Here is a 12,952-nt window from a genome sequence, read left to right on the forward strand (position 1 = left end):
GTTCTGCATCTCGCTCCATCTAGTAGTTAAGTATGATATGACATTAACCCTTTGTATTCTGAACATTTCCCATAATGTCACACAAACATCCACATGAACAAAAATAACCAGCCCCCAACCTCCCCCACCACCGGAATGGCAACTCCCCTAACCTGCTTTCCTGCCCTCTAGCATTAATCGGGAACATCTCGCTCTTCCCCATTTTCATCCCACTTCTACAAAAATGTCATTGCTATTACATCAGAAATACATATTCAAACATTCTCTTCTGAAGGGAAGGTATTAAAAAAGATAGAATTTTGCACATTAAAAAAAAATAGCATTTATTGATATTATGCAACATTTCAGAAATAACAACTATATAAAAGTAAATGAAAAATATTGCTTTTTGCGCTGCATTGTGGATGTCAATTTTTCAAAGACAAAAGTGTACAAAGATTAGAATTTGCATACATACAATAACAATTTCAAGTTAACTTCTCCGAAAGGAAAACATATTTTATACACTCCACTGAACACAGTCTTCTTTTGGGTTTGATCACACCCAGGAAATACTGCTTGCTTTAAAAGGCCATTTGTAAAATTTAATTTTTTAAACATCCATCCCATGGCTTAACTATCTAAAATGATAATCAGTAATTAGTAAGAGTTAATTTTCAGTAATCACATCAAAGAAAAAGGAACAATTACTCAATGGACAAGCTGTTGTATGGATAGTTTCCTTCATGACCTGACTAATCCTATCATTACATTTATTTTTATTAACTAAATTATTGGAAAATTAAAACTTTGGTCATTGTAATACACATAGTGATTGCCACAGTAATAAAAAATACTTCATAATCAATTTTGCTACAACATACTGTACTGCTCATTCACTGCATACCTCAAAGCAGGTTCTTCTAAGGAAGGCTGAGGTAGATAAGCCATTCTTACTTTTGTGATGGAAACTTAATGTCCCAGACCTTGCACTCTCCAGATAGTCAGAGATCAGGGGCGGAATTCTCCCCCCCACACCGGGTGGGAGGATCGCCGGGGCGCCGCGCGAGTCCCAACACGCCGCCCCGACACCCGCACGCGATTCTCCCCCCACCCTCAAAACCAGCAGCGCGAGAATCACACCTGGCTGCTCGGAGAATCGCCGCTCGCCGTTTGCAAAAGGCGGGCGGCGATTCTCCGGCCCGGATGGGCCGAGCGGCCGCCCCAACACGACAGGTTCCCGCCGGCGCCGGCCACACATAGTCGCGCCGGTGGGAACTGCGCGGGAACGCTGGGGGGGACACCTGTGCGGGGGGGGGGGGGGGGGGTTCTTGCACCGGGGGGGCGGGGCCTCCGATGGGGTCTGGCCCGCGATTGGTGCCCACCGATCGGCGGGCCGGCCTCTCTAAAGGAGGACCTCCTTTCCTCCACCGCCCCGCAAGATCCATCTGCCATCTTCTTGCGGGGTGGCCTTGGGGAGGACAGCAACCGCGCATGCGCGGGTGATGGCATTTACGCGACGCCAGCCGCGTCGTTGATGCGGCGCCGCTTTTTACGCGGCGCCAAGGCCCAGCACGCCGCTCCTAGCCCCCCGGGGGCTGGAGAATAGGGGGCTGGGAGCAGGCTCCGACGCCGGAGTGAAACACTCCGGTTTTCACTCCAGCGTCGGGACTTTGTCTCCATTTCGGAGAATCGCACCCCAGATGTAATAAGAAAATGCACTGGGAGACCCCTTGGAAGTCTCAATACCAGGAATTCACAGGAAATTTCAACTTCCAATGGGCAACTCCTCTGCATCTGGAATCTCAATAACGTCTCCAGCTCGGTGTTAGAGTCAGAGACTTTGGTGTGTTCTGACTCACTTACCTGGTTAGCTACTCAGGGAATGTTAGACAGGGAAGAAAAATCTAATCTAAATCCCTGTTAATGATCCCACTCACCTTCTAAACTCTATCCCCCAGCCCCCAAACACTGCCACTCTACTCACTTACCTCACTTTCTCAGTCGTTAACACAGTGAAAAGATGTTTAAATATCCCAAAGCTTTTCGCTGTATTGGTATACAGCAGCTAGTGCTGTAAATAGGGTGTGTGGCTTAGCTGCCCTATGAAGATGGGCTCCAAGAACAGGCTCTGCATTTCTGAAGAGGCTGAGTTCGGATGTCCAGGCCAGAATTGTGGAGCTCCAGAGCCATGTCTGAAAATGGCAGCGGAGTGGAAGCCTGATAGTGATCGCCACTCTTCAGAAGATTTGGCCCAATGATTTAATATTGCTCTGCAATTAACATCCTATATGCAGTAAACTTACAGAATGGACATAAGGCAGTGAACTGCATTATTTTCTTATCTTACAGATTATTTAAAACATGGGCGGCATGGTAGCACAGTGGTTGGCACTGTTGCTTCACAGCGCCAGGGACCCGTGTTTGATTCCCAGCTTGGATCACCGTTTGTGTCGGAGTCTGTATGCTCTCCCAGTGTCTGCGTACGTTTCCTTTGGGTGCTCCGGTTTCCTCCCACAGTCCAAAGATGTTCAGGTTAGGTGGATTGGTCACGCTAATTTGCCCCATAGTGTCCAAAGGTTAGGTGGGGTTGTTGGGTTACGGGGATAGGGTGGAGGTGTGGGTTTTGGTAGGGTGCTCTTTCGGGTGCCGGTGTAGACTCGATGGGCCGATTGGCCTCCTTCTGCACTGTAAATTCTATGATAAATTAGTAACTGACAAAGCACTTTAAAATTCACATAACTCTATAAATAGATGAAGGCTATTTAAGCATACGCTATCGACAGTAATGTAAAATCACGAGCTTTAGCCACCCGCAAAGGTCAAGATTCCAAATTTCACAAGCTGTTAGACATTGATTTTACAGCTTTCATATTACTTGCAAAAAGTATTGGGGGTCTGATATTTCCTATGCACAGTGATTGAACAGACAGACCATACATCCAGTTCCCTAAATTAAATTTTACAGAGCATAAACTTTAAAACAAAATACATATAGCAGCTCAATCAAAATATATTGATCATATTCCATCCATTAACCACGGCCAAGTTTTCTTTTATGTTAAATCAACTTCATTTTAAATCTTTCCTTGGGTTATTCTCCACTTTATTTTAAAATATAGTTGAAGGGTGACCCCAATGCAATCGCCCTATCATAGTATTTTGCAATTTAGCAACTTTAAATGCAGAAAAAAAATAATGCGATTCAATAATAAACTGCAAACAGAATGCAGAAATGTTACAAGCAAAATACCGCAGATATCGAAAATCCGAAATAAATACAGAAAATGCTGGTGATACTCAAAGTCGATCAGGCAGCATCTGTGCAGACAGGAACAGATAACGCTGCTTCTCTTGATGTTGCTATCATATGTGGCAATGTGGTATTATTGCTTTGGATAATCTGATATGTGCAAAGGTAAGTATGGACATGTGTAATTTGAGGAATAGATCATCTGATAAAGTAGCAAATAAGTTATCAGTAATTGCACAACGGAAACAAAAAACATTTCAAGGGTGTATAGGCTCGAGAGCACAAGTTTAAATCTGTGTTTATCTGCACTATTTAACTTCAACAGGTATCAATTGCATGAAATTAAAGTGCAATGTTCCTTTCAAATGTTTTGCCACTCTCTGTATTTTTAAATGAAGCAGAACAAGTAGGCGTTACTGTTAGAAGCAATAAGTAATTCTTGTACAGATAGGTTTGACCAATGTTTCTCAAACAAAAACATTCAGTGGCGGACTCCAGCAGCGAATTGCAAAAGGAGCATAGCGAAGGAGGCCACCATCCCCCGCCTCCACCCTGTTTTTACTGCACTAGCTGACATAAAGCAGGTGAGTTTAAAGATCCCTCTGAAAGGGAGAAGGTAAGTTTCTACGGTATGTGAGTGAGTGGGATGTAGGGTTGGGAGTGAGGGGGGAGGAGTCAGGTGTGAATGGGTGTGCAGGCGGGGGTCGTTCGGGCTGGTGCAGGGTTGGGCCCAAGTGTGTCAAGGAATACCGTAAGGGGCGAGGTACTTTTTTACAAAAAAATTTGTGTACCCAATAATTTTTTCCAATTAAGGGGCAATTTAGCGTGGCCAATCCAGCTACCCTGCACATCTTTGGGTTGTGGGGGTGAAACCCACGCAAACACGGGGGAATGTGCAAACTCCACACGGACAGTGACCCAGAGCCGGGATCGAACCTGGGACCTGGGCGCCGTGAGGCAGCAATGCTAACCACTGCGCCACCGTGATGCCAGAAGGGTGAGGTACTTGGTTGTGTGTGTGTGTGTGTTTGTGGGGAGGGTGGAGGGTGTTCTTGCGGGGCTTGGTCTGGGTGTTTAAAATAGTTACTCTGAAGTGTTTTTTTCCTTCTAACTCTTTCAGGCTAACTAGGCGGTTAAACTGGCTGATCCATCTGAAGTTGGAGATTTAAATGACTTTGTCAGATGGTTTCCAGCCCAGTGCAATTGTCCAGGAGGAAGTTAGCATTTTTGGACAATTTCCGGGTAAATCTTTATGTGGGAACTTCCAAGAGGTATTCCCCAGCGCATCTTTGGGGTACCCTCCAAATCCAATCCTGGGGAGCCAGGAGGTTACGGCCCAATATTTAACAGCTACACCAAAGTGCAGGACATTGTATGTAACCAATGTATCTCTTAGATGAACAAAGTTCAACACTGTAGCATGACTGGGGTAAAATGTATGCAAAGAAAATCAACTATTCTACTTTCCAGATGGCTATTTTCCCATCTTCCCTGCCAGCACCACTGAGAACATATCTGTCTTCGGTACAGCACAATGCTCGAACCATGTCTATATGAGCCACCAGTTCCTTTTCCACACAGTACTTGAATGTGTCTACCACATAGATTTTCCCTCTGACTTTGTCCGATCCTTTGCCTCCAATCCAGAGCTAAAAGGAATTTTAAAAATATACACTGGAATTAGCCACCTGCATTCTTTTGAATATAGCCAACATATTAAGTACACACCTGTTGCAACAGAAAGTCAGTAGCAATATTTAAACAGTGTATTCTGTTAAAGAATGTGGTTGACTCTGAAATGGCCCAGTAAGTCACTCAATTCAAGGGCAATAAAGGATGGGTAACAAATGCTGGCCTTTCCCACAATGCCCACATTCCATGAATTAATTTTTAAAATTGTAATTTTACACCGTTCAATATTAGAATTAATTTGTTGATGTCACCATAATAAGCAGTATTGTGCAATACCTCATCCTACAACTATCTTTCCACTTGACACTGGAAAAAAGTAATCTACTTAAACACAAGTCCGTGGAATCTAATACGGTTAAACATATTCCCCTCCAAACAATGGGGAAAAACATTAATGGACTGGGGTAAACACCTGGGGCGAAATTCTCCGACCCCCCGCCGGGTCGGAGAATCGCCGGGGGTTGGCGTGAATCCCGCCCCCGCCGGTTGCCGAAGTCTCCGGCACCCGAGATTCGGCGGGGGCGGGAATCGCGCCGCGCAGGTTGGCGGGCCCCCCCGCGCGATTCTCCGGCCCGGATGGGCCGAAGTCCCGCCGCTAAAATGCCTGTCCCGCCGGCGTAAATTAAACCACCTGCCTTACCGGCGGGACAAGGCGGCGCGGGTGGGCTCCGGGGTCCTGGGGGGGCGCGGGGCGATCTGGCCCCGGGGGGTGCCCCCACCGTAGCCTGGCCCGCGATCGGGGCCCACCAATCCGCGGGCTGGCCTGTGCCGTGGGGGCACTCTTTCCCTTCCGCCTCCGCCACGGTCTCCACCATGACGGAGGCAGAAGAGACTCCCTCCACTGCGCATGCGTGGGAAGCTGTCAGCGGCCGCTGACGCTCCAGCGCATGCGCCGCCCGGAGATGTCATTTCCGCGCCAGCTGGCGGGGCACCAAATGCCTTTTCCGCCAGCTGGCGGGGCGGAAATTCGTCCGGCGCCGACCTGGCCCCTCAAGGTTGGGGCTCGGCCCCCAAAGATGCGGAGCATTCTGCACCTTTGGGGCGGCGCGATGCCCGTCTGATTTGCGCCGTTTTGGGCGCCAGTCGGCGGACATCGCGCCGTTTCCGGAGAATTTCGCCCCTGGTATCCGTAGAAGCCAGGTCTTTCTAATACAACTAATATAGGTAAAAGATAGCTGTTTAAGCATAAATATTAAGCCCCAGTTTTAAATTAAGGATTGAAGAGACACATATTCTGCAAATTCATTTTACATAGTTTTAAAGTAACACCGAAGTCTGATAAAACAAACACTTTTAACTCAAGGACAAGGGCTGAATTCCATGGCAACGAGGTGACAAGAGTCCAGTAACTTAAAAGCTCTATTTTTCTCTTTTCGGGCCATTAGTGATTACAGCGTGAACCACATTCCGTAACTTATAAGGCTGAAACATTTTAATGGACAGTTTATAAAACATTGAATCAAATATATATTTGATTCCAACTTTCTCGACATTTTGCAAATCATTGTCCAGCATTGCATGCAGAGATTACATGAAGTCTCCATTGTTACAATAGCCAAGCCAGCATAAAACCAGATTTTTGCTGTTAAAGATAAAGCAGAATATCGCATTCCTTAACATACACAAGTATGCAGATACGCAACAATTAGAAGTAACGTTACATATTGAAGATGGACGGCTTGCCGTCAAATCAAATGTGTTTGAGTCGAACCCAAACCAATTAGGATTATACTGGGGTGTGATTAGGTGACTTAAGACAGATATGAAAGGGTATAACTGAAGAAGTTTCGGCCCGCCATTTTGTGTGCTTTCGAGGTTTTGAGTTTGAGTTTTTTTAGTTTGTTAGTTTTTGTTTTGTTGGTTTGAAGCTGAAGATTAGCTCTCTCTCTCTTCTTCATATTTCATTTTCAGACTTTGACTTTTAAAAGTTATTGTTGAGCTGTTTGCCTCAGCAAGAAGATAATATCTGTGATTCTTTTAAAAGCTTCAAATTGTCTACGAATTGCCTTTTAAATTACTTTCAAATTGTAATCAATAGAAGACAAATAAAACAATTCTTATTGGCACCTGAAAAGTTTTAACTTAAATTTCTACCGAGTTCCAGTAATCACAGAATGCTGCTGGTAACCGAATGGTAGAAATCTTTCAGTATCCCAGTGATAGTTGACTTCCGCAAGGCCCAATTTAATGCTGGAAGATGCCTGTCAGCTGGTAAAAGGTAAACTGGCAAATGGAACCAGTATGTCAACTTTCATACACACAGAGGGACAGTGCCCAGAGAATGTTCAGGGGCTAGAAGTAATGTTTTTTTTCTTGGGATGTGGACATCAATGGTCAAAATTCGTTGTCCACCACTAAATGCCTTCGAGAAGGTGCTGGTGAGCCTCCTTCTTGAAATGCTGCAGTCCATTAGATACACCTACAGTGCTGTTAGGAAAAGAGCTCCAGAATTTTTATGCAGCAACACTGAAGGAACTGCAACAAAGTTCCAAGTCAGAATGATGACTTAGAGGGGAACTAAAAGGTGGTGGAGTTTCCATGCAACCACTGCCCTCAACCTTCTAGACGATAGACGTTGCGTGTTTGGAAGGTGATGTTGAAGGGGCTTTGCTGTACGACATCTTGTATATGGTAAACCCTGCTGTCATGATAAATCATTGGCGGAGGCTGTGAATGTTTCGGCAGAGGGAGTGCCGATCAAGTGGATTGTTTTGTCCTGGTTGAGGTTGAGCTCAGAGTGTTGTTGGAGCTGCACTCATCCAGGCAATTGCAGAGTATTCCAACACACTCCTGCCTTTTGCCTTGTAGGTGGAGTGAAGAGCTGAGTTAGTCGCCACAGAATTCCCAGCTTCTGACCTGCTCTTATAATGATAATAATCTTTATTTTCACAACTTTGAACACCATTGTTTAAAAAAAACTATTTACCACTGCTCTCTTTTTCTCGTCACTTAGCTAACTTTGTATCCATGCTGTCATTATCCCTTTTATTCCAAGTGCTTAGAAATTGCAAGCAAACCTGTAATGTGACACCTTATCTAATCGCTAGAATAATAATAAGTGAAAAGCCCCTAGTCGCCACATTCTGGCGCCTGTTCGGGTACACAGAGGGAGAATTCAGAATGTCCAATTCACCTAACAGCATGTCTTTCGGAACATGTGGGAGGAAACCGGAGCACCCGGAGACACAGGGAAAACGTGCAGACTCTGCACAGACAGTGACCCAAGTCGGGAATCAAACCTCTTTGATTGTAGAGATAGGTAAAGGTGAGATCACGGAGGAATGCAGTGATTGAATCCATAGCTTACTTTGCGGGTAGTACACACTGATCTTGGGTACCTCTAGTATATTTTGTGGGTAATTTACACGTTAATTATGTTAAATATTGTTGAATTTGAACTCGTGTTTGTGGTTTGTTCTCCTCGTTATTAAAGACAACTAGGCAAACATTTGAGTAAGTAAGCTGGTCGAAAGTATCTGAGGTTTTAGACACAACAGTGGACTATTAGTACCAAATCTATGGCTAGCTCTTACTAATGGTGGTCAAGTATCCAAGTATCTGAGGAAGCCCTGGCCAGCCACCACATGTCAGTTCTAGTTTGTTACAGCCAAGGAAAGATGGGGTATTTATGGCTGACAACAGTGGCTCTGGTTATGAGTCACCGAGGTAGTATCGACGAAAGTGAGCTGAAATATCTTGGTCTCACTGTGTTACTGAGAAATAATACTGCTGTGCACCATACATTTCCAACACATTTAACAAACTTGAAGCTGAAGTTACCATATTACCTGATTTTTCACAAGTATCATGCAACTGATACTTCGGCAGTCCTGGAGCTGAATCTTTTGCAAGGGCTTTGATAAATCCTTCATATCCCAAATACAAACTTCTCCTTTGTCACCGCATGTTGCCACCAGTTGATTTTTCTAATGCGAGGATATATAAAGAAAATATTAAAATACTTAGGATAGTCAGTCCTGGCTTGTGGAACTTAAAAATATCAGTCTCATAAAACACAAGGTCAAGACAACATCTTCTACTACTACTAGCCCAGTAATCCAAAAAATGGGATGCATTTGTATACATACTGAAACACCATCTCCAACGAGCTAATTAGTCCATAGAATATTGCACATGTCCCAAAATCTGGCTGCTGCAAACACGTGCGCATTTTCTTCAATTAAATGCTTACAACATTGCCACATTTACACATCTAAACATAAAAGGCTTCTTTTACAACATTGACCATTTTATCCATTTATTTTCTTGAATTTTAATTGAACACTGCATATTTTATTCAACTAGAATCTGTACTACAAACACAAAACCTAAATTCCGGGAATGCTGGAAATCTGAAATGGAAACAGAAAATGGTGGAAACACTCAGCAGGTTTGGCAGCAGCTATGGAGAAAGAAAATAGAATATTTCAGATCTGTGAACTTTCATCAAGGTGGAAAGACGAGGGTGGAATTGGGAGCAAGAGTATTAAGCTTCTGATAGGGAATGAGCAATGGGTTCTTTCCAAAGTATAGCTGGAGAAAATTACAATTCATCCAAAACAGCCAGTTTGCCAACAATAGGAATCAGACGGGTTAAGACAGATGATTTATGGCTAAGTATTATTATGGAAATGTTAACTGTATTCACATGGATAATGTCACCAAGGGACAGAATGCAGATAAAGAAGTGGAACAAGCTGAGGATTGATCTTTAAGGGACTTAAATAATGGCGTGGAGGCCATTGCTGGAGGTGCAGCAGCTATGACCAAATTGCTAAGGTGGAGCCAAGTGAGGTCAATTTTAGAGAGCTGGACAATAGAGAAAGGCCTTGGAGGAGGATAGTGTTGTCAACCACATTAAAGACTGCAGAGGTCAAGGAGAATTGGAATAGATACGGCACATGGTCAAAGTCACCAAGGATCTCAGTTGTTACTTGGGTTCGGGCCATTTCAGGCTGGAAATGGCAGGTTGGAAAGCTGATTCTTAAACTCCCTGCTTGAATTTCCCCAATGACAACTTGCATTTGTATACGATCTTTAATGTAATGAAATATACCAAGATGCATCATTCAGGAAAGATGGGTACAAATCTGAGAGGCAGCAAAACATTTATGGACTTTGGAGAAGGACTGTGGTTTGCTAACATAGAGGAACAAAAGTTAGGGGTTTGAGAAAGGGGCAATAACAATGGTCTTCAAATGAAAGGGAGCATCACTGGTATTTTACTTTGTTCTCCAGGATGCTCATGGCGTATGGATTGTTTTGACAGAAGAGAGGGGTATGATAATTAGTTGATGTGGGTCAGATAGATGTTTAAATCAGTTGTGGGGAGATGGTTGTATAGGTAATGTCATAGTAATCCAGGGCCGCAGGCAGATACTCCAGGAACATTGATTCAAATGCCACAATGACAACTATGGAATTTGAATTCAATTAATAAATCTGCAATATGAAACTAGTCTCAGCAATGATAAGCATAGTAACCATCATCTATTGCTGCAAAAACCAACCAGTTCACTTCAGGGAAGAAAATCTGCCTTCTTTATCTTAGCCGGAATTCTCTGTTTGGGAGACTAAGCACGGGATTCTCTGATTGCTGCTGCTAAAATCACATTCGGCAATTGGCCAGAGAATCTGTTTTTACTCTGGAATTGGGGGCGGAGCTGTTTTTTGATGCTCAGCCCCCTCAAAAACGGCATGCACATGCCGTTGGGACAGCCTGAGGAGGTCACTGGAGGTCAGAGCAATTCTGATTCAGCAGGTGTTGAAATCTCTGGGGCTGGAATTAGCACTAAGAGCCTTACAGAACTGAAGCGCTCCATTTCAGACTCACTGCAAACACAAAGATGGCACAGAAAAGACCTGCATCCCAGGTTCAGGAGTCCAAGGTGGACCCACAGCTCCACGCCAGTGAACAGAGCAAGGACAGCCTCTTCTTCAGGGTGGGCCACAGACTCAAGCCTGCCCTCCTGAACAGCATCTGGGAGGTGATGGCAGAAACAGTCAGTGCTGCCAGCCGCACCAGGAGGAGACAGCTCGTGATCCTATAGAGTGGGGATCACTGGCGAAGATTCTGCCCTGAGAGGGGCAGAGAACCAGGGAGGGCGCCAAAGGCCACGGTGCAGGTGTCCATTGGTTGAGGCGAGCTCTGTTGATACAGTTTCCACTGCAGTGGGGAAGCGCTTCGGAGGAGTGTCAACGCCTGGTTGACCCGATTGAGCTTGGCTGCACCCATCCTCTTAATGAAACAGCTGGTGTATGAGGGTGTCCAGAGGGATGGCCTGGGTGACCAGAGGCTCTCTGAACATTCAAAGGATACAGGAAGCGCTCAGTGTTGTGAGCAGACAGGAGCCTGTAAGTAGCACCAGAGGGGTGCAATTAAAATAGATACTGCAGCAATGACGTCTGAGCCAGGCCACCCGGATCTCGAGAGGGACACCCAGAATCCACGGGCTTGGCACTTCAGTTCCATGCCCCAGCCTGGGCAGCCAATCCCAGCAAGCCCGACAATATTTTAGGCTTTTTCAGAGATTTTTTTCAAACCTTCTGCTCCCTCTCCACAGCCATGATCCCACTTGTAAATACTCGCACTAATATCCACCTGCAAGACCGTTGTGTGGTCTACATGTGACTCCAAATCCACTGTAATAAGTTTGGTCCTTAAGTGCCCTCTGCAATACCAAGCAAGCCATTCAGTTCAAGGGCAATTAGGGATAAGCAACAAGTGCTGGCCTTGCCAGAAACATCCACATCCCATGAAAGAATAAAGGGAAAAAATGTTGCCTTCAGTCCTTGGATTTAACTTTTGGCAGGAAAATAAAGATGCATTTTTTTAAAAAGTGGATGCTGTGGCCACAAAGTTTGAAAACATATTTGATTTTGTATAGGAAGCTTTCAATGAGAATAAAGTATTAAAGATAAGTGGCACTGTGGATAGGAAGCTGGTTAAAGGATAGAAAACAGAGCACAACAGAGCCAGTTGGTATAATCTTTTCATGTTCTTTTACGTACACACTGAAAATGAAATGCAGAGCTGGAAAAAGGTTCAAAGTACGGAGTTGCTAAAAGGAAAAAGTCTCTGGTTAACAAATCCATTTGTAAATGATACAGGAATGAAGTAAAATGGTCAATTACACAATAGACACGTGTACATTTTTCTGCAATCCTTAACATTTGTCTCCAAAACAAATAAGAACTATCACCATCCCAATGAAGAAAATCATCGGGACACACATGAGCAGAAGTATGAAACATTTCATTTCCCAACAATACACACACTGAGCTTGCAAGTTACTCAACTGAAAAATAATGTGTTAAATATGTCTACAAATGGAGGTGAAATCCTTGATTACTTTTTACTCAAGAGGATTCTGTTTACCATACAGAAGCAAACGTTTTCTTTGCATTGTGGAATCATTTCTAAAAGGAGAATTAATTATTTTATATCTAGATCAGTAGAACTGGGGTTTCATTTTATGAAAACTAAAATAAATAACAATACTCAACCAGAAGAAGCTAATTAGAAATATATTGTTTCGCAGTTTAAACTTACCTCAGGGAAAATAAGGAAACAGCTAAAATAGGCGTGGCTTCCTTTTGGATTTTCCAGTGTCACCTTTCGCAATAGTTGTCCATTTTTTTTCACTTCCAGCAGTGCATCTCCTACACCTAATGCCACAGACAAACATTTAACTCGATTAACTTTTTTGGGGAGATAGCTGAGAGGGTTGATGACGACAATTTTGTTTGTGTATTATATGTGGGGCTTCCAATAGCAGTGGTTAGCATTGTTGCTTCACAGCTCCAGGGTTGGCGGTTCGATTCCCAGCTTGGCTCACACTCTGTGTGGAGTTTACACATTCTCCCTGTGTCTGCGTGGGTTTCCTTCAGGTGCACTGGCTTCCTCCCACAAATCCCAAAAGACATGTTTGTTAGGTGTATTGGACATTCTGAATTCTCCCTCAGTGTACCCGAACAGGTGCCGGAATGTGGCGACTAGGAGCTTTTCACAGTAACTTGATTGCAGTG

At 44.2% G+C, this 12,952-nt stretch overlaps 1 protein-coding gene across 4 annotated transcripts in view; it reads right to left on the reverse strand.

Annotated features, from left to right (window-relative positions):
* Positions 1-297: 297 nt before the first annotated feature.
* dennd3a (DENN/MADD domain containing 3a) overlaps positions 298-12,952 on the reverse strand; it is a 198,225-nt gene continuing 185,570 nt past the window's right edge. For all 4 annotated transcript variants that reach the window (XM_072468310.1, XM_072468309.1, XM_072468312.1 and 1 more), the window contains 3 exons: positions 12,477-12,592; positions 8,713-8,850; positions 298-4,881 (listed from right to left, as the gene is read on the reverse strand). In XM_072468310.1, coding sequence (XP_072324411.1) covers positions 4,687-4,881; positions 8,713-8,850; positions 12,477-12,592 — 449 coding nt within the window. In that variant the 3' untranslated portion in view covers positions 298-4,686. The remainder of the gene's footprint in view (positions 4,882-8,712; positions 8,851-12,476; positions 12,593-12,952) is intronic.

This window comes from Scyliorhinus torazame, chromosome 11, assembly GCF_047496885.1.
Source record: "Scyliorhinus torazame isolate Kashiwa2021f chromosome 11, sScyTor2.1, whole genome shotgun sequence".
Lineage (NCBI taxonomy): Eukaryota > Metazoa > Chordata > Chondrichthyes > Carcharhiniformes > Scyliorhinidae > Scyliorhinus > Scyliorhinus torazame.